Source organism: Ovis aries, chromosome 11 (assembly GCF_016772045.2).
Source record: "Ovis aries strain OAR_USU_Benz2616 breed Rambouillet chromosome 11, ARS-UI_Ramb_v3.0, whole genome shotgun sequence".
In the NCBI taxonomy this organism is placed as follows: domain Eukaryota; kingdom Metazoa; phylum Chordata; class Mammalia; order Artiodactyla; family Bovidae; genus Ovis; species Ovis aries.
The window spans coordinates 49654724-49676762 of record NC_056064.1 but is presented as its reverse complement, the minus strand read 5'-3'; the positions used below and the strand labels follow the sequence as shown (position 1 = coordinate 49676762).

The window sequence follows — 22039 nt, the reverse complement described above, 5'->3', positions numbered from 1 at the left end:
AGAGTCAGCTCCAATCTTGACGTCACTCATGCTGGGCAGTGATGCCCCACGCACTGGGGCCAGAGCACCTCCCACTCTTCCTGTACAGACACAGGCTGGACAGCTGCCCCTTGAGGCCCCACTGTCTGCCTCCGCGTTCTTTTCAGGAAAAGACATCTTTTCACTCGGTGGTTCAGGTCAGGGACACAGCCCTGTTGCCAATGCCAGGTACTAGCACTGACTGTGGTAACTGAAATAGGCAATAAAGCAAATGGGATCAAGGGTGATGGAAGTACACAAAACCAGGAAGAAGCAGCCAACGAGTCTACCAAGAAACGAGTATGCTTTTTATTGTCAGGAAACATCCATTCTTAAACAACAGAGTTTGCTTCACTCTTAGCTGAAAATGGCTCTGAGTGACATTCTCTTGCCAGTCTGGACGTGGTGTAACCATGCTGCAGTGTGTTTGCTGTAACTAGAAATATCTTTGGCATTTTCTTCCCTTTAGCGTCATAACTTGTAAAACATTTGTACAAAAAAATGTAGATTTACAGAAAATATGCATATAAATCACTTATCCTAAAACGTAGTAAATAACGTAGCAAAAACTTGATCAAATCCGTTTCATACACAAGCTGGACAAATTGGCTGTGCGTAATCTCTAACTTATCTATGGCGTTTTATAAATTAGTGCTTCCACATTAAAAAGGAGGTTTATAAAAAGACCCCTCATAGCATCAAAAACTCTTAATTTCTCTCTCCATTTCCACTTTTTGTAGTCCCTAGAATTTATACTCATCACAAACATATCACCATTCTTATAAAAAGTAGTTATTTCAAGAAAAAAGTTGCACTGCAATCATGATAGGTTACATTCAAAATTCCATGTTATCAAGAGTTCTTCCCTTTATAAACACATGTCTGAAATAAGAGCCCCATGCCCATCCATGCAGAAGTATCTGGTAAGCAGGGTACCAGCCTCGGTTTCATTGCTCGGGGCCACGTGGTCACAACACTGGCAGGCGTCTAGGTCCAGAGCGGCCTCCCCCTCCCATCTGTGCCCCTCCTCTGCCTTGCACCCTCCTCAAGAGACTTTGCAGTTGTTCCTGGAGCAGCGTCTGGGGGGGCTCTGGGGGAGGTGGGTGCCCTTGGCTTTTCGGAGGCTGGTCCTCTTGTGGCCGGAGCTGGTGGCGAGGGAGCAGGGCCGGCCGTGCACCATCCTGGCGCTCAGGCCGGTGGCCATCGAGAAGGACTTGAGGTGGCTCCTGAGGGCCGTGGGCAGCGGCAGCTTGTCCAGCAGGTGTGCAGGCGTGCAAGACACCACTGCCCGGCAGCACAGGTCCTGCAAGCTCAGGACTTGGGAAAGAAAAGGAAACCCGGTTCACTTGCAGTGTCCTGGGCGTGGGGCCAGCCCCGGGGCAGCAGGATGCCTGTCCACCCTCCTCTCTGGGACTCTGGGGCAAGACGTCAAGGCCCAGTCTCCCACCCTGTGCCTACAGGGGGCAATTAGAAATAGGTGGTCCTGCTTTTGTCTCCTTAAACCCAGTTTGCCTCCAAACTTGAGACCACAACCGTCCCTCCCACTGGGTCTGAGAGACGAGTCCTGGCCTGCAATGGCCAATCACGTCTCCTCAGGATTCATGCAACCAGCTTTTGGGGCTTGAGGCCAAGCGCTTCAGGAAATGTGCTTCCCAACAGAGTAGCTGACCCAGAATAATGTGTTATCAGCTTTATAAAGACATACTGGAGAACACACCAGAAAAGCAAATGCTGTCACTTATATTTCAGCTACATTGTTCGTTTTATGAGTCAGAGCCCCTGCTCAAACAGAGCGGGACTCCCCAGGGGCCTGCTGGGAGCAGAGACTGCGTCTCACCCTTGGTGCAGTCAGGGCACTCCTCAACCCCTGGAGCATCAGACAGAAGAAACACAACCCAAGGCTTTGCTTCCTTTTAGAATCAAGGTCCTAACAACTTTCAGAACAGTGCTTCTCAACTGGGGGCGATTTTGACTCCCTAGGACATTTGGCAAAATCTGGAGACATTTGTGGTTTTCACAAATGGGGGCAGGGAGACCAAGGGTGCAGCTCACCCACAGCATAGGGGATGCCCCCACTAGAGGACACACCATCCCAGCTGGCTGTAGTGCCAAGGGGCAGAAGCTCTGATTTATGAGAATGGAGACAGCGACCTGGGGGCAGGTCCTGGGAGGCTGACCGCTGGAGGGGCTGCCGGGCAGCCCGGAGGAGCACCTACCCTTGCTCGGCCTCCAGAGCCGGTCCATCCCGTGCCGCAGCAGCACGATCCTGGCCAGCTCCATAAAGGACTCAGTGATGTTGAAATTGCACAGTGGGCTGACCTCGAAGAACGTCACACCCAGGCGCTCTGCGTAGGCCTGGGCCTGCTCTGTGGGGACCTGCCGCTTGAAGGCCAGGTGCAGGCGGTTCCCCACCAGGATCTTAGGGACCCCTGGGGCATGCTAAAGGGTGACAAAGAGGCAAGGAAAGTGGGTCAGGCACAAGCTTTGTTGTTGTAATGACAGGTGCCCTGGGATGATATACATGTAGAACTTCAGAATATGTCCTTTTTTGAAAATAGGGGCTTTGCAGATGGAATTAGTTAAGATCTTAGGGTGGACCTGACATCCCGTCACTGTGACCTTATAAGAAGGGGAGAGGACACAGGACGCTCAGGGAAGAAGGCACATGACGGCAGAGCAGAGATGGAGTGAGGCATCCAGAGATCAAAGGCCAGGGACTGTCAGCAACACCAGAAGCTGGAGGAGGCAGGAAGGACCCTCCTCTCAGACAGAGGGAGCCAACACCTTGATTTTGGACTCTGACCCCAGAACGCAGAGAATGAGTTTCCTTTGTGTTCAGCCACACAGTCTGTGGTGAGCTGTTACGGCCACCCCAGGACACTTACAACAGTGGATGGGACTGACCACTAGACGTCTCCATTGGCAGCTGGGCCGGTCAGGGTGCCCGCAGATAGCAGCCTAGTTAGCGCTGGTCAACCCACCTGACTGTGTGCAGGGCCTCGTCCTGTGCTAAGAGGTGACATGTCCTCCCCGCTGTGGCTGGAGCCTTGTGCCCTGGCTCCCCTGCCCACCCCTCCATGGGCCCACAGGGAGGGAGCCCTGCCCCGTTGTACCTCATTGATCTCCTTAATCCACCGGTCGATGCCATCAAAGGACCAGCGGTTCGCGATGTCGTATACCAGGATCACACCCTGGGGAGACAACAGTCACTTGTGGAGAGACTGGCCAGCACGCAGGCCACTCAGGCACACACTCACAACGAGCTAAACAGTCATTCTACTTATTTTAATGCAAAACACATTTTTTAAAATTTATGTGCCAAATGTAGCAGCTATATGATCATTTCCAATGATAATTTCATAAGCTCATGGAGAAACCCTCAAATGCGAAGGTAAGTTGGGTAGTAGAACTCAGTTCCCCACATTCATGAGCTGGTCTAGGGACATGGAATGTGGGGGGACTGCAGAGCCCGCCCACCTGGACAGAGAGTTCCCACACACGTGCAGACACACACATGTGAGTGTGGTGCACACACAACCCACATGCCTGCATATTTATCTGTGTACATGCATAAATGCACGTGAATGTACACCACTCATGCACACGCGTGTACAAATACAACACATGCAACCACACCCCCCTGATGCTGAAGGCTTGGGAGTCACCAAACAGTCCACAGCACAACTTTAGACTCCGGCATCAGCTTATATGTGAGCTAATTGCTTTGTCCTCCAAGTATCCATTAACGAGCATTCCGAAAGTCATTATTAAAGTCAGTTTGACCTCCCAGTTCAGGGGATGTTACCTGTGCGCCCCGAGAGTAAGAGCGGAATATGGTACAAAATCTTCCCTGACCCGATGTGTCCCTGGAAAAGATGTTGGAGGCCTGTAAGAAGAAATCACTACTTCCTGACAATAAAGTTTTTGAACTTGGGAGCCAGAGCAAGTATATTTTATAATTGTCAGTCAGTGGCCATCCCAAAGGAAACTCCAAGCCCCCAGCAAAACGTTGGGCACATTTTCCCTGGAGAGATCCAGACCTTGAGATGTCCTTCTGGGCGCTTTCTCTTTTCTAATTATTTGAAAAATCAACTAGAGAAAGTAATAATGGGTTGAAGTGTGATGTGTTAGCCACTCAGTCGTTTCTGACTCTTTGCGACCCCATGGACTATATATAGCCCGCCAGGCTCTGCTGTCCGTGGGATTTCCCAGGCCAGAAGACTGGAGTGGGTTGCCATTTCCCTTCTCCAGGGTAACAGGTTTCCACATAATAATTCTGACATTTCAATAAATCTAATTTAGGTTTTTTACAAGTTGTTTAATTTGGAGATAAAGCTATCTTTGGAATGAGTCTACACTGAGGGAGAAATAGGCCAAAGGATTTGGTGGGGCCACTCCACTTCCAATTAGGTCAAAAACATCATGGGAATTCCCTGACATCCAGTGCTTAGCACTCCTCGCTTTCACTGCCAAGGGCACAGGTTCAATCCCTGCTCAGGGAACTAAGATCTGGTAAGAAAAGATCACATGAAGCCAGCCCTGTGGATACATCCCTATGTTCCTCAAAATGAGGAAGTGATCCTGGGATGCATTCATCAGGATAAAGAATAGCACTTTGGGACAGACTCCACCGTCTCAGGGAATTTACTGAGATGGACCGACCACCCCAACCAGGCACAGGGGCTCCATTTCAGATGCCAAGGAAACAGGAGCAGCTGTTACAACAGCCTTCTGAGTCCAGGACAAGTTTGGATTGAGAGGGGAGCCCTCAGGAGGTCTCTGGGGAGGAAGGAAGGGAAAGGAGATTTGAGAGTCAGCAGGGACAGGGACATCGAGCAGACATCATGGAGAGAGGCTTCCTGGGTCCGCCTTGGGGGCTTACTTGCTCCTGGTTAAGGGTAGGTGGGGGTGGGAGAAGGGGCTCTGGGCCCTCTGGAGACACTTGCGGCCTTGAGAGGTCTGGCATGGTCAGGCGGGAGAATGGAACCATGCAGGTGGCCCAGGAGAGGGGATGACACAGGAGCTAGTGATGGTGGTCAGGAAAGCCACACGGCGTGGGGGCAACCCAGGGATTAGTCACAGCAGGAAAGCCCTAGTCACCCACCCCTAGAACTGGAGGGCCAGGGGTATCACACCAGAGTAACAGAACCAAGGCTGCCTGGAGTGGGGACCAAGAAAGAGACCCAATCCAGAGCTGGGCGACACCCTGGCCTCTTACACCCCACCCCTGTCCACCCTCCGCCCTGTTGAGCTTGGTCACAGCGTGTGGCCCCTCAGCACTAGCGAGGCAGAAGAAGAGTCCACGTGCTCTAGACTGACTCTGAGGCCCATGCAGATGTCAGCTCCCACGGGAGCTGTTGGGTCAGGCTGGGGCTACAGCAGTGGGTCTTCCCTCAGGTGCTACCAGAGTCCCCAAGGGCCAGGACAGCTCCCCCATCCCATCTTCAGGGGTCAGGAGGGACCCCTGACTCACCAGAGCTGCAGCTTCACCCGCCGGCCGTCCAGCAGGATGGTGGTGGTCTTGTAGTCGATGCCTGTGAAAGAGGGTCGAGGCAGCTTAAGTGCCAAGCACTTCCATGAAGTCTTGTTCAGGTAAAAGGTGCAGATCAGAGGGACAATCTCATGCTGGGGGAGAGAGGACTTCCCACTGGTGGGATCCAGCGCTCATGGGGCTGCTGAACTGGGCCCTACTTGGACCCTGGCCCACCAGCCTCACCTACCTTCTATTTGAAGCAGGGTCTCCAACCTCCGCTCCTCCCTTACCACCACTGCCTCCAGCTCAGTGCCCAGGTCCCTGCCACTACCTGAGCGGTGGGCAGCAGGAGCCCCAGAACCATTCTGCAGCGGGCTCTACACATGGCCTGCTGGCCCCAGGTTTGCTAAGAGACTGTGGGCAGCCCAGCCACACACAATTGTCTCTGCTGGACCCAGGGCTAGAACATGGTGCTCCTTTCCTCCAAGTTATCGCACTGTGAATGTAAGGTAAAAGTGTATAGAAAATGAAATTAGTTATGAAGTATTTTCTCAACTATACAAAGACGAAACATGTACCTACATGCACTAGGGTGATGAAATAAAGTTCCTGTTCTATGGCAAGATGAGAAAAACAGACATAAATAGTTTTTCTGCCCATATGGACTGCCTCCCTCCTCCGCTTTATGTATTGGATATCTGCATTGACCACAACTCCATAGGAGACAACATGCGTGCCTGCTAAGTCACTTCAGTTGTGTCCGACTCCTTGTGACCCCATGGAGTGTAGCCTACCAGGCTCCTCTGTCCATGGGATTCTCCAGGCCAGAGTACTGGAGTGGGTTGCCATGCCCTCCTCCAGGGGATCGTCCCGACCGAGGGATCCAATCTGCATCTCCTGCATTGCAGGCAGATTCTTTACTGCTGAGCCACCGGGAAAGCCCATAGGAGAGAACATTCCTTCTTAATTTTGTAAACCATCAGGATGGCCTGGTCAGCACTTGATAACTCCTCAGGAGATAACCTTCTTGCGTAATGTTGTGAGGGATCCTGATGACCCAGATTTGCTTTGGATGAGCAGACCTAGATTGTATCAACCTTCAACATGCCTTTTGATGTATATCCCTTTGTCTCAAAAACATTTATAACTGTGCTTTGACCTGTGACAGGCAGAGCAGTCCTCAGAGCTTTCCGAAAGACAGTCTCCCAGGTTATAATTCACAGGTTGGTGCAAATAAAATTTTCCATTACTTTCTTGCAAAACGTTAGTCTCTTAGTCATGTCCGACTCTTTGCAACCCCATGGACTAGGGCCCACCAGGCTTCTCTGTTCATGGAATTCTCCAGGCAAGAATAATGGAGTGGGTTGTCATCTCCTACCCCAGGGGATTTTCCCAACCCAGGGGTTGAACCTGGGCTTCCTGCATTGCAGGCAGATTCTGTACCATCTGAGCCACCAGGGAAACCCTTCATTTTCTTTCTTAGACTAATTGATTAATTAGTCTAATTTTCAGTGACAGTCATGGTGTAGTGACAGGATATCAGAGACACCCCCCCAGAGGACACCAGGGGTCTACCCTGAATGGGCACTTGGTATCAGCCTTTTGAGCCCCGCCAGCTTCTCGGTACTCCTCGGGTGTTCTGGTGAGCTCTCCTAATATCCAGATCTCACTGTTTAAGTGATGATCCTACAACTTTTATTTAAGGTCTTCTGTACTTGACTTGGAGTCTTAAGGGGCACTAGTGAATTTCCTTGGTAGAGTCCTAGGGAGGTCTGGGCAGGAAGCCCAAAGAAACATGGACAGCTGGAGTTTTGTTAAATTTGGCTCCAATTAAGAAGAAAAAAAAAAAAAAAACAAAAACCAAGTCGATACATGGTCTGACCAAACAGTTTGCCAGTGACACAAGACAGCTTGCTCAGCCCCAAGAACAAGGGACATCAGGCCGCCACAAGGTGTCCTCAGGTGACTGAGAACCTAACAGAGATGTCTGAGGATCGATCCTCCAGACGTGTAGCAGTGCTACTGCTGCTGCTGCTGCTGCTAAGTCGCTTCAGTCGTGTCCAACTCTGTGCGACCCCATAGACGGCAGCCCACCAGGCTCCCCTGTCCCTGGGATTCTCCAGGCAAGAATACTGGAGTGGGTTGCCATTTCCTTCTCCAATGCGTGAAAGTGAAGTCGCTCAGTCGTGTCTGACTCTTTGCGACCCCATGGACTGCAGCCCACCAGGCTCCTCCACCCATGGGATTCTCCAGGCAAGAGTACTGGAGTGGGGTGCCATTGCCTTCTCCGAGCAGTGCTACAGCAGATCCCAGATCCCATTACAAGGATTAAGTAAACGCTGTTCTTCTGGGCACACATGTGATAAAAGCTGATCACCAAGTACTCCAAGCACCACCCATGGTGGTTTTAGACTGTCAGAGGGTGAAACTGAGATAAGTAAAAAAGTCGAGCTGATCCTGGGAGTAACTCCTTGGAGAGCTAGACTCAGAAGCAGCTCAAAGCTCATCAACCACGCTGTCCTCAGAAAGTTGTTCAGATCATATCTCATCTCTGAATTAAGCAACCAAATCGATAATGGGAAACTGTGCTTCAGAGGCCAAACAGCTCATGGATGGAGAGCCACCTATGGGGACACAAGCTGCGTTTACATAGAACGGATGCTTGCAAGTGCTTACTTAATTGGGAATTTAAGGAAATCCTGCCCTGAGATGACCAAGTTGGGATTCTTTTTTCGGCATTCCAAAGCTGATTTTTGTGTGAACACTCAGAGGAAGCTAGCAGAGGATAATTTCGTACTATGTCAGTCAGTCTGCAGGACCCCTGCCTACAGGGTCTCCTGGAAACTAGAGTGATAAAAAGCTTTTCTTTTTTCTAAAGTTGGATTGCGTGCATGCATACTAAGTCGCTTCAGTCGTGTCTGACTCTGCAACCCTATAGACTGAAGCCTGCCAGGCTCCTCTGTCCATGGGATTCTCCAGGCAAGAATACTGGAGTGGGTTGCCATGCTCTCCTCTAGGGGATCTTCCCGACCCAGGGATCGAACCTGCATCTCTATGTCTCCTGCATTGGCAGGCAGGTTCTTTACCACTAGTGCTACCTGGGAAGCCTCAAAATTGGATTAGCCGCAGAAAATATTTGTGGGGCTAGTTTCTTGGATCATTTGAATTGGAAAGGTTCCTAATTGTCAAAATTTCAAAAAACTCATCTTAAAATATTGTACCTGTTTTAATCTGTATGCAGAAGCCCCAAGGGGGGAACTTCCCTGGACGTATAGTGCTTAAGAATCCAGATTGCAACAGAGAGGATGAGAGTTCTACTCCTGGTCAGGATAGATCCCACATGTTGCTGAGCAACTAAACCCATGCGCAGAAACTCCTGAGCCCAAGCACACAATGAAGATCCCGCCTGCTGCAATGAAGACCCGACACAACAACAACAAAAGAAGTCTTATTCATAAGTCTCCTGTCTTAAAGCAGGTTAAGGGCAATGCCACGTGTCTGGTGGGGATGGCAGACTATTCAGCTTCACATTCTGAGGACACGTCATCCAAGTGTTTAGGACAGAGCACAGATTCCAGAGAGTGTTTAGGTCAGTAGTTTTGGATCTGGGCAATTGCATCTTTTTAAAATAAATGTTTATGTATTTAATTTTATTTATTTTTGGCTGCACCGACTCTTCACTGCTACACTTGGGCTTTCTCTAGCTGTGGCAAGTGGGCTTATTGTGGTGGCTTCTCTTGTTCCAGAGCATAGGCTCTAGAGTTCGAAGTCTCAGTATTTGTGGTGTGTAGGCTTAGCGGCCCAGCAGCATGTGGACTCTTCCCAGACTAGGGATCAAACCTGAGTTCCCTGCATTGGTGGGAGAATTCTTAAACACTGGGCCACCAGGGAAGTCCTGAAATTACATCTTGTAGCGACTACCAAGGACCTCTGTACAGTCCTTTAAATCCCTTCAAATGCTTATGTTCTTCCTTTTGCAATAGTCAGCAATGGGGCATATGGAGCATAAGACACCCACACACATACACAATAAATAAATAGAATATATACACATTTACTAAATAGAGTGAACATATGCATGATAAACAGGTATGACTGCATATAATATATACACATAATAAATATAATTACCTTATATATTTTTATATAAGCGACACATAAATTAGAGATACCAAGGGAGCATTTCATGCAAAGATGGGCACAATAAAGGACAGAAATGGTATGGACCTAACAGAAGCTGAAGATATTAAGAAGAGGTGGCAAGAATACACAGAAGAACTGTACAAAAAAGATCTTCACGACCCAGATAATCATGATGGTGTGATCACTCATCTAGAGCCAGACATCCTGGAGTGTGAAGTCAAGTGGGCCTAAGGAACCATCACTATGAACAAAGCTAGTGGAGGTGATGGAACTCCAGTTGAGCTATTTCAAATCCTAAAAGATGATGCTGTGAAAGTGCTACACTCACTATGCCAGCAAATTTGGAAAACTCAGCAGTGGCCACAGTTTTGAAAAGGTCAGTTTTCATTCCAATCCCAAAGAAAGGCAATGCCAAAGAATGCTCAAACTACCACACAGTTGCACTCATCTCACATGGCGGCAAAGTAATGCTCAAAGTTCTCCAAACCAGGCTTTAATAATACGTGAACTGTGAAATTCCAGATGTTCAAGCTGGTTTTAGAAAAGGCAGAATAACCAGAGATCAAATTGCCAACATCCACTGGATCATCAAAAAAGGAGGAGAGTTCCAGAAAAACATCTATTTCTGCTTTATGGACTATGCCAAAGCCTTTGACTGTGTGGATCACAATAAACTGTGGAAAATTCTGAAAGAGATGGGAATACCAGACCACCTGACCTGCCTCTTGAGAAACCTGTATGCGGGTCAGGAAACAACAGTTAGAACTGGACATGGAACAACAGACTGGTTCCAAATAGGAAAAGGAGTAAGTCAAGGCTGTACACTGTCACCCTGCTTATTTAACTTCTATGCAGAGTACATCGTGAGAAACGCTGGGCTGGTGGAAGCACAAGCTGGAATCAAGATTGCCGGGAGAAATATCAGTAACCTCAGATATGCAGATGATACCACCTTTATGGCAGAAAGGGAAGAAGAACTAAAGAGCCTCTTGATGAAAGTGAAAAGGAGAGTGAAAAAGTTGGCTTAAAGCTCAACATTCAGAAAACGAAGATCATGGCATCCGGTCCCATCACTTCATGGCAAGTAGATGGGGAAATAGTGGAAACATTGAGAGACTTTATTTTGGGGGGCTCCAAAATCACTGCAGATGGTGACTGCAGCCATGAAGTTAAAAGATGCTTACTCCTTGGAAGAAAAGTTGTGACCAACCTAGACAGCATATTAAAAAGCAGAGACATTCATTACTTTGCCAACAAATGTCTGTCTAGTCAAGGCTATGGTTTTTCCAGTAGTCATGTATGAATGTGAGAGTTGGACCATAAAGAAAGCTAAGTGCTGAAGAATTGATGCTTTTGAACTGTGGTGTTGGAGAAGACTCTTGAGAGTCCCTTGGACTGCAAGGAGATCCAACCAGTCCATCCTAAACGAGATCAGTCCTGAGTGTTTATTGGAAGAACTGATGTTGAAGCTGAAACTCCAATACTTTGGCCACCTGATGCAAAGAACTGACTCATGTGAAAAGACCCTGATGTTGGGAAAGATAGAAGGCAGGAAGAGAAGGGGACAACAAAGGATGTGATGATTGGATGGGGGCTCAATGAATATGAGTTTGAGTAAACTCCGGGAGTTGGTGATGGACAGGAAGGCCTGGTGTGCTGCAGTCCATTGGGTCAAAAAGAGTTGTACACAACTGAGCATGAACTGATACATATTTATATAGAGAGAATATAGAAATATATATTTATGGTTCAGTGGTAAAGACTCCACTTTCAATACAGGAGACATGGGTTTGATCCCTGGTGGAGAAGATCCCCTGGAGGAGGAAATGGCAACCCACTCCAGTATTCTTGACTGGGGAATCCCATGGACAGAGGAGTCTGGTAGGCTACGGTCCATGGGGGTCACAAGAGTCAGACATGACTTAGCAACTAAACCACCACCAGCACACATAAAAGTTAACTTTGAAGTTGCTCAGATGGCAAAGAATCTGCCCACAATGCGAGAGACCTGGGTTCGATTCCTGGGTCAGGAAGATTCCCTGGAGAAGGGAATGGCTACCCACTGCAGTATTCTTGCCTGGAGAATCCCATGGACAGAGATCACAATCCTGGTGGACATGACTGAGTGGCTAATGCTTTTTTTGCACACACACACACACACACACATACATACACACAAATATTTAGTTTTTCCCTTGGAATGCTTAAAGGTTTTGCACTGTCTGCCTGAAGCAACACACAAGTACACTTGGGCATCTATTTTTGCATCTGGAAATAACGTGGGCTTTGACACATTTGTTTCCAGACAATGAGAGAGGATGCTTGCTACTCACAGGCTAGAGGGCTGTTTCACTTTTATCCTAAAGGAAGTTAATCTACTGCATGAGCTGGGCTGGCTCCTTTGATTTAGAAAGTCTCCTAGCGTACTGATATTTTAGGTCCACAATAAAAAAAGGTTTTCATAAATGTGAAAGCATTTGTTCCTGATGGTCTTCTTAAGCATACTACTAAAATGAGGGGTTTTTTTTTTCGATCATATATAGAATTTTATTAAAAAGTCAAACTCATAGACACAGAATGCAGAGTAGTAGCTGCCAGGGGCTGGGTGGTAGGGAAAGAGGGAGAAGTTATTAAAAGCATATAAACTTTCAGCTATAAGACGAATAAAGTCTGAGGATCTAATGTATAACATGATGACTGTAGTTGATAACATTGTGCTGTATGACTGAAGTTCGCTGAGAGGGTGGAAGTCAGATGTTCTCATCCCTGTTGTCCCCAAGAAAAAGAGAGGTAGAAGATATGTAAAGTGATGCTTGGGTTAATTAACAAGATAGGGTAATCCTTTCACAATGCGTATGTGGGTCAGGTCATTGTGAGGTACTATTTAAATACCTTACAGTTTTTTCAATTATACCTCAATGAAGCTGAAATTTAAAAAAAAATAATAGTAAATAAAAATCATACAGATTTTACAAAAGAAAGAAGTCAGAGGCAGTTCTCAGTTATAATGTTAGAACATAATTATATAAGTGTGAAAGTCTCCATAGGCTAGCTTAAGCCTACAAGGAAAAGAGAGAAATTGTGCAGGACATTACATTATATTTAAAGGATACAATTAAACTTCTGTATCTTTTCAAGTTCAGAAGCCACAGACCAGCTTTCTTCAGGAACAGAAGATGAAGGATGTATGGGTATTTCTTGCTGACTAATCTGGGTCAGCCTTCTGCACCATGATATTACTGTTGTCACATATCTTTCATATGGTCTGGGATGTTGAATTTGAATTAACTGATTTTGTCCATCAGGAAAAGTTAACTTACACCAACCTAAGGTGAAACCTTGAGTTACCTGTCTCTTTCAATAAAAGAGCCAAAATTCCAATTCAGGGTTAAAGTAATGCCATCTAAAAAGATAGCATGTACTTTGTCATCTGAGTATGCAAGAAATCTTCCCACGCAGGGCACGAACGATTCTCTCAAAAGCAAAGGCAATAGTACACTGCTGTCATTTATCCCAGGGCAGCATATACGATAGTTATGGCTTAAAGAAAGCCTCATCTTGGCACAATGCTGAAGAATTCTGGTTGCCTGTTTAATTAGAGAACACACAGAAAATGGACTTCCTGGCCTATCCGGAGGAAGGTTATTTACTGAGTAAGTTTTCTCTTCTCTCTCTTCTGATTCTTCTTGAATGGAATAATATGTAAAATAGTTCCCCAAATAAGCTCCTTCTGATTTGAAAACAGATCCATCTCCAGGATAAATCTCTATTGAGTTCATATGTTTATGGGTTAGTCTATAGGTAACACCCTTGTACCAAACCACTTTGACTAGTCCATGGTAGGAATATTCTTCTTCACCAAACTGTTTCTGTGAAAGTGAATCAGAAAAGTTCCACCTGTGCAAGTGTGGGGCAGGACAGCTCAGTAATGGGGCCCTAGGAAGAACAGAAACTTCTTTTCCTCGTTCCTCAGAAACATCAGAAGTTAACATTCTCTTCTGGGTGATATCTGCATCAATTCCAGACATACTGCTGATTTTATTATGAAAACGAAGTGCTAAAGACAAAGGGTATTTCCATTCCTCCGGACAGGAGGCCACAGACCAGCACTGCTTTACCCATGTGTCTACACAAATGTCCTTCGTACGAGGTGAGGACAGCACCTCCCTCCGTTTGGCTCCATTCACACAACTCTTCTCTGAATGTTCTTTGGATTTCATGATCTGATGATAAAGTTCATTTTCTTTATTCTTCAGTCTCTGTCCTGATAAACTTCCATGGGTACAGATTTTTCCAGTTTTTTCAACTTGTTTGTCCTTTTTGCCTTTATTATTTTTTTCAGACGCTTCTATAGATGAGTCTGGCTGCTGGCTTACTTTACACAAAAAATGTACTGTAAATTCATGCTGAGATTTGGGCAGGCAAAGGTATGCGTGACCATCTAAAGATGATATCCTCACAGTGCCGCTCTGCATACACGTCATGCCATCATCAGTGTCAAGACCGGGCCATCTCACTTCTGAGACATCAATCAAGATATGCGTTTTCATTTCAGATAAAAAAGGACAGGTAGCAAAAGAATTACAAAAATCGAGGGCTCGTTGTAACTGCTCTCGGTAAGCGCTGATCACAAAGTGTGTCCTTTGGCGAATTCTATCTGGCTGTTGTTAAGGATGTGCTGAAACAGGAGGTGCCTTTTCAAATAAAAATTCAGAGCCACAGGGAGAAAGCTGCAGTCTGGAACCATCAATTCATTGCACTTGCACTGAATCATCTTCATAAAGTACCATTTGCACTCCAGTTGCCATTACTGTGACTGTGGGTAAAATGTCCTTCCAAGGCAAAGGCTGAAGGAAACAGCAAACACAGTGGCACCAATAGTTCTCTTCACGTACAAAAGTTCTATCAAAATAAATGGATGAACATAAGCACAACACACTGCCACTGAGCTTACTTTTTTGGATGAAAAGTGATGATCTTACCCTGACCTGACCTGACTGCCTTGATTAATCCTGAGGGCTTTACCTCAGTAGTGTGGGAAGATAATTGAGAGGGAGAAGACAGCCCACCAAGTTATAACTGCCCTTATCATTTTAGTAGCTTTACTTCTGAAGTTTAACTTCTGCAAATTGGATGCTCAGGATCTCACTTCAGATAACAAGCAAATTCCATCTTTGCAAAAAGAATACAGTAAATCAGAGACTTCCCTGGTGCTCCAGTGGCTAAGACTTCGTACTCTCAATGCAGGGATCCCGGGTTTGATCCCTGGTCAGGAAACTAGATCCCACATGCTGCAATTAAGACCTCTGTTTCCTACCAATAAACTTCTCAGGTGTAGTATTCACTCAGTGTCAACTTTGTCTTTTTTTTTTTTTGGCCAAGCTTCGAGGCATGCAAGATCTCAGTTCACTGACGAGAGATCCAACCTAAGCCCCCAGCAAGTGATGTTTCTCGATGAAAGAAAAGTCATAACGGAGAGGAGTTAAGGCTACAGGGAGGAGGTCTGGCGGTCTCTCGTCAAGTCCGAGTAGCCAGGGACAGCGGCAGCTGCGACCGTGAAGACAAACCGGAGGCAAAACCTAAAATGAGTTTTTCAAACTGTATTTGCTTTTTGTTTTCATGAGTTGCGGATGCACATGGTTTCAGGGGTCACATCATTCTCTAGGGCTTGATGTGGAAAATGTACCACACCTGTGTTCCACTCTCCATTTGATGTATTTCTTTAGATTCACTGCACAGCTTGTAGGATCTTAGTTCCCTGACCAGGGATCGAACATGGGTCCACGGCAGTGAAAGCATCACGTCCTAACCATTAGACTGCCAGGGAATTCCATTCACTCCCCATTCCAACCTTCACTAGTCCTTTCCTTTGCTGTGTCTCTCCAAACTTGTAAACAATGTACTTATATTCCTACTTCCTGACTTTTCCGTTTTAGGCATTAATCAAGTTTCCATTACAGAAGGTGAAAATAGAGTTCTCTTTCACTGACGTAACCCCTGCCTCTATCTCAAACACACACTCTCTCTCTCATTTATACACGCACACACGAACCGAGTCTCGTTATGTTGCTGTTTTAGCTAAATCTATATTCAATTTTACATCAATATGACCAAGTGAACACTGTCCAGAACTGAACCATGTGGAATACTGTGTTTATCTGTCCTTCATGTACAATTTGTTTTTGTTCTGGGTCCACCATGTGACATGTGGGATCTTAGTTCCCCAAGCGGGGATCCAACCTGTGTCCCCTACATTGCAAGATAGATTCTTAGCTGGATTTCCAGGGAAGTCCCCAATTTTTTTGTTTGTTTCTTCTGGAGTTAAAGATTGCCTTTTGGTTTACTTGCTTAGTTTTCTCTGCATTTATCACTAACTCCTCCCTATGATCTCCCTAGTCATCTAAATCTCTAGATATGGGCCTATCTAAACTCAATGAAGAGTGACTGCCCTAGACACAACATAAATAAGTGTGCCCACAGCTGAGGTAAGAAATAATTTTCCTTCAGAAACACAATCTGACCTTTCCTCTGGCAGGGTATGAGGGGATCTTCTCCTTGATGCTGGCGTTTTGCAGTTCCAAACCTTATTATGGGGCACCTTTATTCTTCTTTGTTTTGCTGACCACTCAACAGGCTCTTTCACTCTGGAGATGCAAATCTTTCAATTCGGGGAAACTTTTTTTTTTTTTTTTCATATTTAGTTCTTTGGCTGCACTGTGTCTTCGTTGCGGCACCCAGGCTCTCTAGTTGTGATACACAGGCCTAGCTTCCCCGCAGTATATGAGATCTTGGTTCCCAGACTAGGGATCAAACTTTCATCCCTCGCATTAACCACTGGAATTCTTAACCACTGGACTACCAAAGAAGTCCCCAGGGAAACTTCCTTGAAATATGTTTTCCTCCTCTGGGATCTTTCTTTGGAAATTTTATTTCTGCCATCACATTTGCAGTTTCCAAGATCTTTGTCGTTTTTGGATTTCTCCCTTTTGACATTCTGCCTCTGGTCACAGCTGCAAAGCTCCTACTGGACCAGCCCTTCTGCAGATAACAACTCTCAGCAGTGGACATGATATAAAAACCAGTGAGCTGACGACCCTGGAGAGTGACTGGCCAAGCAGGTAGGAGAGAGAGCGTCTTCACTGTTTTCTCCACATTGGCATCATAGCTTGCAACGGTTGTATAGTTTGGAGTTGTCCAGGGCCAGCTTCCTCCCCGGGTGGAAATTAACCTAACACAGAAGAAGCAGGGATGGGGCATGTGCAGAGAGCAGCTTTGAGGAGAAGGAATAGTGGAGAGTCCAGAATGGCTCAGCCTTGGGATCTAGACTGAAACCAGGCTCACCCCTCAATCTGTCAGTTACATGAGGCCACACACTCCTCTTTGCTTAAGCTTCTTTGAGAGGATTCTTTTTTTTTTTGCACCAGAAGATGCTCTGACGGAAAACCCATGAAGCACAGTGACTGGAGAGAGAGACAGAGGAAACTTAACACACAAATCTTGGAAAAGGTACAGAAGTACCTTTTAACATCTTCCCAAAGCAGAGCATAATGCTCTCTACACCCCAGAGTCTCGCTAATAGTAAAAAAGTATTTGGGCTTCCCAGGCGGTGGTAGTGGTAAAGAATCTGCCTTGCAAGAGACCCAAGAGACACAGGTTCAATCCCTGGGTCAGGAAGATACTCTGGAGTAGGAAATGGCAACCCACTCCAGTTTTCTTGCCTGGAAAATCCATGGACAGAGGAGCCTGGAGGGCTACGGTTCATGGGATCACAAAAAGTCGGACAATGACTTAGCAACTGAACACCAAACATGTATTTGAAAGAAAATCTAGGGACTTCACTGGTGGTCCAGTGGCTAAGACTCCATGCTCTCAAAGCAGGCGGCCCAGCTTCAAATCCTGGTTGTGGAACTAGATCCCGCATGTCACAACCGAGAGCTCGCATGCTGCAACTAAGACCTGGTGCAGCCAAATAAATAAATTTTAAAAATCTAACTCATATTAAACTCCTAGAGAAGAACATAGGCAAAACACTCTCCGACATAAATCACAGCAGGATCCTCTATGATCCACCTCCCAGAATTCTGGAAATAAAAGCAAAAATATACGAATGGGATCTAATTAAAATCAAAAGCTTCTGCACAACAAAGGAAAATATAAGCAAGGTGAAAAGACAGCCTTCTGAATGGGAGAAAATAATAGCAAATGAAGCAACTGACAAACAACTAATCTCAAAAATATACAAGCAACTTCTGCAGCTCAATTCCAGAAAAATAAATGACCCAATCAAAAAATGGGCCAAAGAACTAAATAGACATTTCTCCAAAGAAGACATACGGATGGCTAACAAACACATGAAAAGATGCTCAGCATCACTCATTATTAGAGAAATGCAAATCAAAACCACAATGAGGTACCACTTCACACCAGTCAGAATGGCTGTGATCCAAAAATCTGCAAGCAATAAATGCTGGAGAGGCTGTGGAGAAAAGGGAACCCTCCTACACTGTTGGTGGGAATGCAAACTAGTACAGCCACTATGGAGAACAGTGTGGAGATTCCTTAAAAAATTGCAAATAGAACTACCTTATGACCCAGCAATCCCACTGCTGGGCATACACACCAAGGAAACCAGAACTGAAAGAGACACATGTACCCCAATGTTCATCGCAGCACTGTTTATAATAGCCAGGACATGGAAACAACCTAGATGTCCATCAGCAGATGAATGGATAAGAAAGCTGTGGTACATATACACAATGGAGTATTACTCAGCTGTTAAAAAGAATTCATTTGAATCAGTTCTGATGAGATGGATGAAACTGGAGCCGATTATACAGAGTGAAGTAAGCCAGAAAGAAAAACACCAATACAGTATACTAACACATATATATGGAATTTAGGAAGATGGCAATGACGACCCTGTATGCAAGACAGCAAAAAAGACACAGATGTGTATAACGGACTTTTGGACTCAGAGGGAGAGGGAGAGGGTGGGATGATTTGGGAGAATGGCATTCTAACATGTATACTATCATGTAAGAATCGAATCGCCAGTCTATGTCTGATGCAGCATACAGCATGCTTGGGGCTGGTGCATGGGGATGACCCAGAGAGATGTTATGGGGAGGGAGGTGGGAGGGGGGTTCATGTTTGGGAATGCATGTAAGAATTAAAGATTTTAAAATTAAAAAATAAAATAAAATTAAATTTAAAAAAAATAAAAAATAAAAATCTAACTCAGCAATAGTGATCTAACTATTAATATTTGGGACCCAAACTGAACTCTGACTCTGGTGGTTGTTCTCATCAGGGCCAACCCCTGCCAGCTCACCTGCACTCGGCACACCAACCCTGATGCCTGGGACCCTCAGGCACCCTCCCCGAGTCCTGTGTGCTTTGGAGACCCAGGCCCACGTGGTCTCTATCAGTATTAATGTCCTTTAGTGCTGAGATCCATCCTTCTTCCTGCACAGACCCATCTGTGCAGCTGAGTGCCCCATTCCCATGGCAGGCACCTCCTTTATCCCTGTAGCTGAGAATTTGGGACAGGGAAGAACAGGGGAGGTTGTGGGGGAGGGTCGGGGGGATGGGAAATAAAGCTTGAGGAAACATTCCTCCCCTTTGATCTGTAGGGTGGAAAGTGGGAGCAGAGATGGGCTAGCCCACCAGGGATCCCACAGGTTTCCCATGTAGGACTGTGAAGACCCCGCAAGGAGAAGCTCTGTGGCACCTGGGAAAATCCCATTCCTGATGACCAGCAGTTCCCTCCCTCTTCTTTATTTTTTTTAATTAAATTTATTTTTTATGAAAGGATAGTTGCTTTACAGAATTTTGCTGTTTTCTGTCAAACTTCAACATGAATCAGCCATAGGTATACATATATCCCCTCCCTTTTGAACCTCTCCCCGCATCTCCCTCCCCATCCCACCCCTCTTGATTGATACAGAGCCCCTGTTTGACATACAGCAAATTCCTGAGCCATACAGCAAATTCTCATTGGCTACCTATTTTACATATGGTAATGTAAGTTTCCATGTTACTCTCTCCATACATCTCACCCTCTCCTCCCCTCTCCCCATGTCCATAAGTCTATTCTCTATGCCTGTTTCTCCACTGTTGCCCTGTAAATAAACTCTTCAGTACCATTTTTCTGGATTCCGTACATACGTGTTAGAATACGGTATTTATCTCTTTCTCCCTTCCTCTTCTTGTGCCTCAGTTTCCCAGATGGCTCATGTCTGAGACCTGCCACCAGCCGTGGCCTCAGATTAGCACAAGCTCCATTCTTCCCCAGGCCTCTGGGTCCCAGAAGATAAACCCTCTATCAAGGCTGTGCCCGCCTCAGAGAAGCCCCCAAGTCACACCTATTCATGCCAGGTTCAAAGCCTCATTGTAAGAAGGGTCTCTTTTTTCATATACTTATTTATCGAACCGTTTTTTTTTTTTAATGTTCCTCCATTTATGGGTTTGCTCTGTGCCTATTTATTGTACTTCCTCTTCTCTGACTCTGTTACTTTTTGGTTGATAGTTTTGACAGCAGCAGTGTCCATGTTAGGCTCAGAAGGTATAGCACACATTCGGTGCCCTCAGCCAATCCACCAAGAGCTCTGTCCATCCGAATAAAATAAAAATACACAAAAGTTCCTAGAACAAAGCCTGTTGGAATGTTCACTGAGTGAATCAGAATGACAGAACAAGAAGAGAGATAATTTTAGCCTAAAAGAAAAAGCAAATGTCAACTGCCGAGCCACTCCTTACACTTTGAGGCCGCCGGATGTGTAAATAATCTATTTCCGCTCCTCCTGCACCTGCTGAATTCTATCTCTATGACTTAGAGGACCCAGACATGTAAATACTGGCTAAGTATCATTGACGAACGTATTCATCATGAGAACCTGACTTTTGAGAACATGTCTTATGTTGAGTTAAAATATCTGAAAGCAGAGTGCTGGCTGCCAGGGGTGAGGGAGGGTCCAGGTTTCTACTTGCAGGGGTGAGGAAAATGTTCTAAAATTAGAAAGTTACAGGGTTGTGAATGTCTCAAATGCCACTGAATGATTCACTTTAACACAGTTGCATGTGTGCGTGCTAAGTCACTTCAGTCGTGTCCAACTCTTTGTGACCCTGTAGCCTGTAGCCCACCAGGGTCCTCTGTCCATGGTATTCTCCAGGCAAGAATACTGGAGTGGGTTGTCATGCCCTCCTCCAGAGGATCTTCTTGACCTAGGGACAGAACTCGTGTCTCCTGCGGCTCCTGCATTGCAGGAGGATTCTTTCTCTTTTTCCTTCTTTTTTAAAAAAAATTTTTATTGGATATAGTTGGTTTACAATGTTGAGTTAGTTTCAGGCGTGCAGTAAGATAAATCAGTTATACATGTACATATATCCACTCTTTTTCAGATCCTTTTCCCATATCGGTCATTACAGAGTATTGAGTAGATTTTCTTGTGTGATACAGCAGGTTCTTATTAGTTATCTATTTTATATATAGTAGTGAAAGTGTTAGTTGCTCAGTCATGTCCAACTCTTGGGACCCTGTGGACTATAGCCCACCAGGCTCCTCTGTCCATAGAATTCTCCAGGCAAGAATACTGGAGTGGGATGCCATTTCCTTCTCCAGGGCAGGCAGATTCTTTACTGATGAGCCACCAGGAAAAGTCCTTTAACATGGCTAGTTTTATATCATGTGAATTTCACCTTAAATACATATGTCCTATCCCGAGATGCACCCTGCCTGGTTTTTCAGATTAGGAGGGCACTTTGTTGGGAAATGCTGGGGTGCCTCACAGGACTGAGGGGGCTCAGGATGGGAGAAGCACAGAGACCCCAGGGCTGAGGTACAGGCCCAAGATTCACCCACGGTTCAGAGGCTGCCCCTGTGGTGCTGCCTCACGTTTCTAAGTAGTTCTAAAAATGTCATGTTTTAAATGGGGATCTGAAGTATGTTCATCACATGAGAATCCCACACAGAAAGTCCACACCAGTCCCGCTCTTTTTCAGAGTCTGTGCTCAATTGCTCAGTCGTGTCCAGCTCTTTGTGACCCCATGGACTGTAGCCCACCAGGCTCCTAGTGTCCATGGGGCTTCTCCAGGCAAGAATACTGGAGTGGGTTGCCATGCCCTCCTCCAAGGGATCTTCCCAACCCTGGGATTGAACCCAGGTCTCCCACATTTCAGGCGGACTCTTTACCATCTGAATCACCAGGGAGGAAAATGTGTTCCTTGCACATTTCTCCTTCCTGGTTTTTCTCTTTGAGAAAGCAAAGTGGGGACTTCCCTGGCGCTCTAGTGGTTAAGGCTCTGAACTTCCAATTCAGGGGGTGAGGGTTCAATCCTTCGTCAGGGAACTAAGATCCTACACGTAGTGTGGAAAAAAGAAAAAAAAAAATAGCAAAGTGGTTCGAC

At 46.0% G+C, this 22039-nt stretch overlaps 2 protein-coding genes across 2 annotated transcripts in view; both read right to left on the bottom strand.

Moving 5' to 3' along the window:
- Positions 1 to 305: 305 nt before the first annotated feature.
- RAB40B (RAB40B, member RAS oncogene family) overlaps positions 306 to 22039 on the bottom strand; it is a 30732-nt gene continuing 8998 nt past the window's right edge. The window contains exons 2-6 of the mRNA XM_027974319.2: positions 5492 to 5552; positions 3824 to 3884; positions 3132 to 3209; positions 2235 to 2457; positions 306 to 1335 (exon numbers count right to left, since the gene is read on the bottom strand). Of these exons, the coding sequence (XP_027830120.2) occupies positions 1064 to 1335; positions 2235 to 2457; positions 3132 to 3209; positions 3824 to 3884; positions 5492 to 5552 (695 nt within the window). The 3' untranslated portion in view covers positions 306 to 1063. The remainder of the gene's footprint in view (positions 1336 to 2234; positions 2458 to 3131; positions 3210 to 3823; positions 3885 to 5491; positions 5553 to 22039) is intronic.
- Positions 12155 to 15167, bottom strand: LOC101108930 (uncharacterized protein C5orf34 homolog). The gene has a single exon (XM_027974318.3). It carries the CDS (start codon positions 14182 to 14184, stop codon positions 12979 to 12981), a length of 1206 nt encoding a protein of 401 aa, XP_027830119.1. The 5' UTR covers positions 14185 to 15167; the 3' UTR covers positions 12155 to 12978.

Coding starts and splice junctions, on each gene's coding strand:
- LOC101108930 (XM_027974318.3), bottom strand. CDS start 14,184: ATGAAAACGCATATCTTGATTGATGTCTCAGAAGTGAGATGGCCCGGT.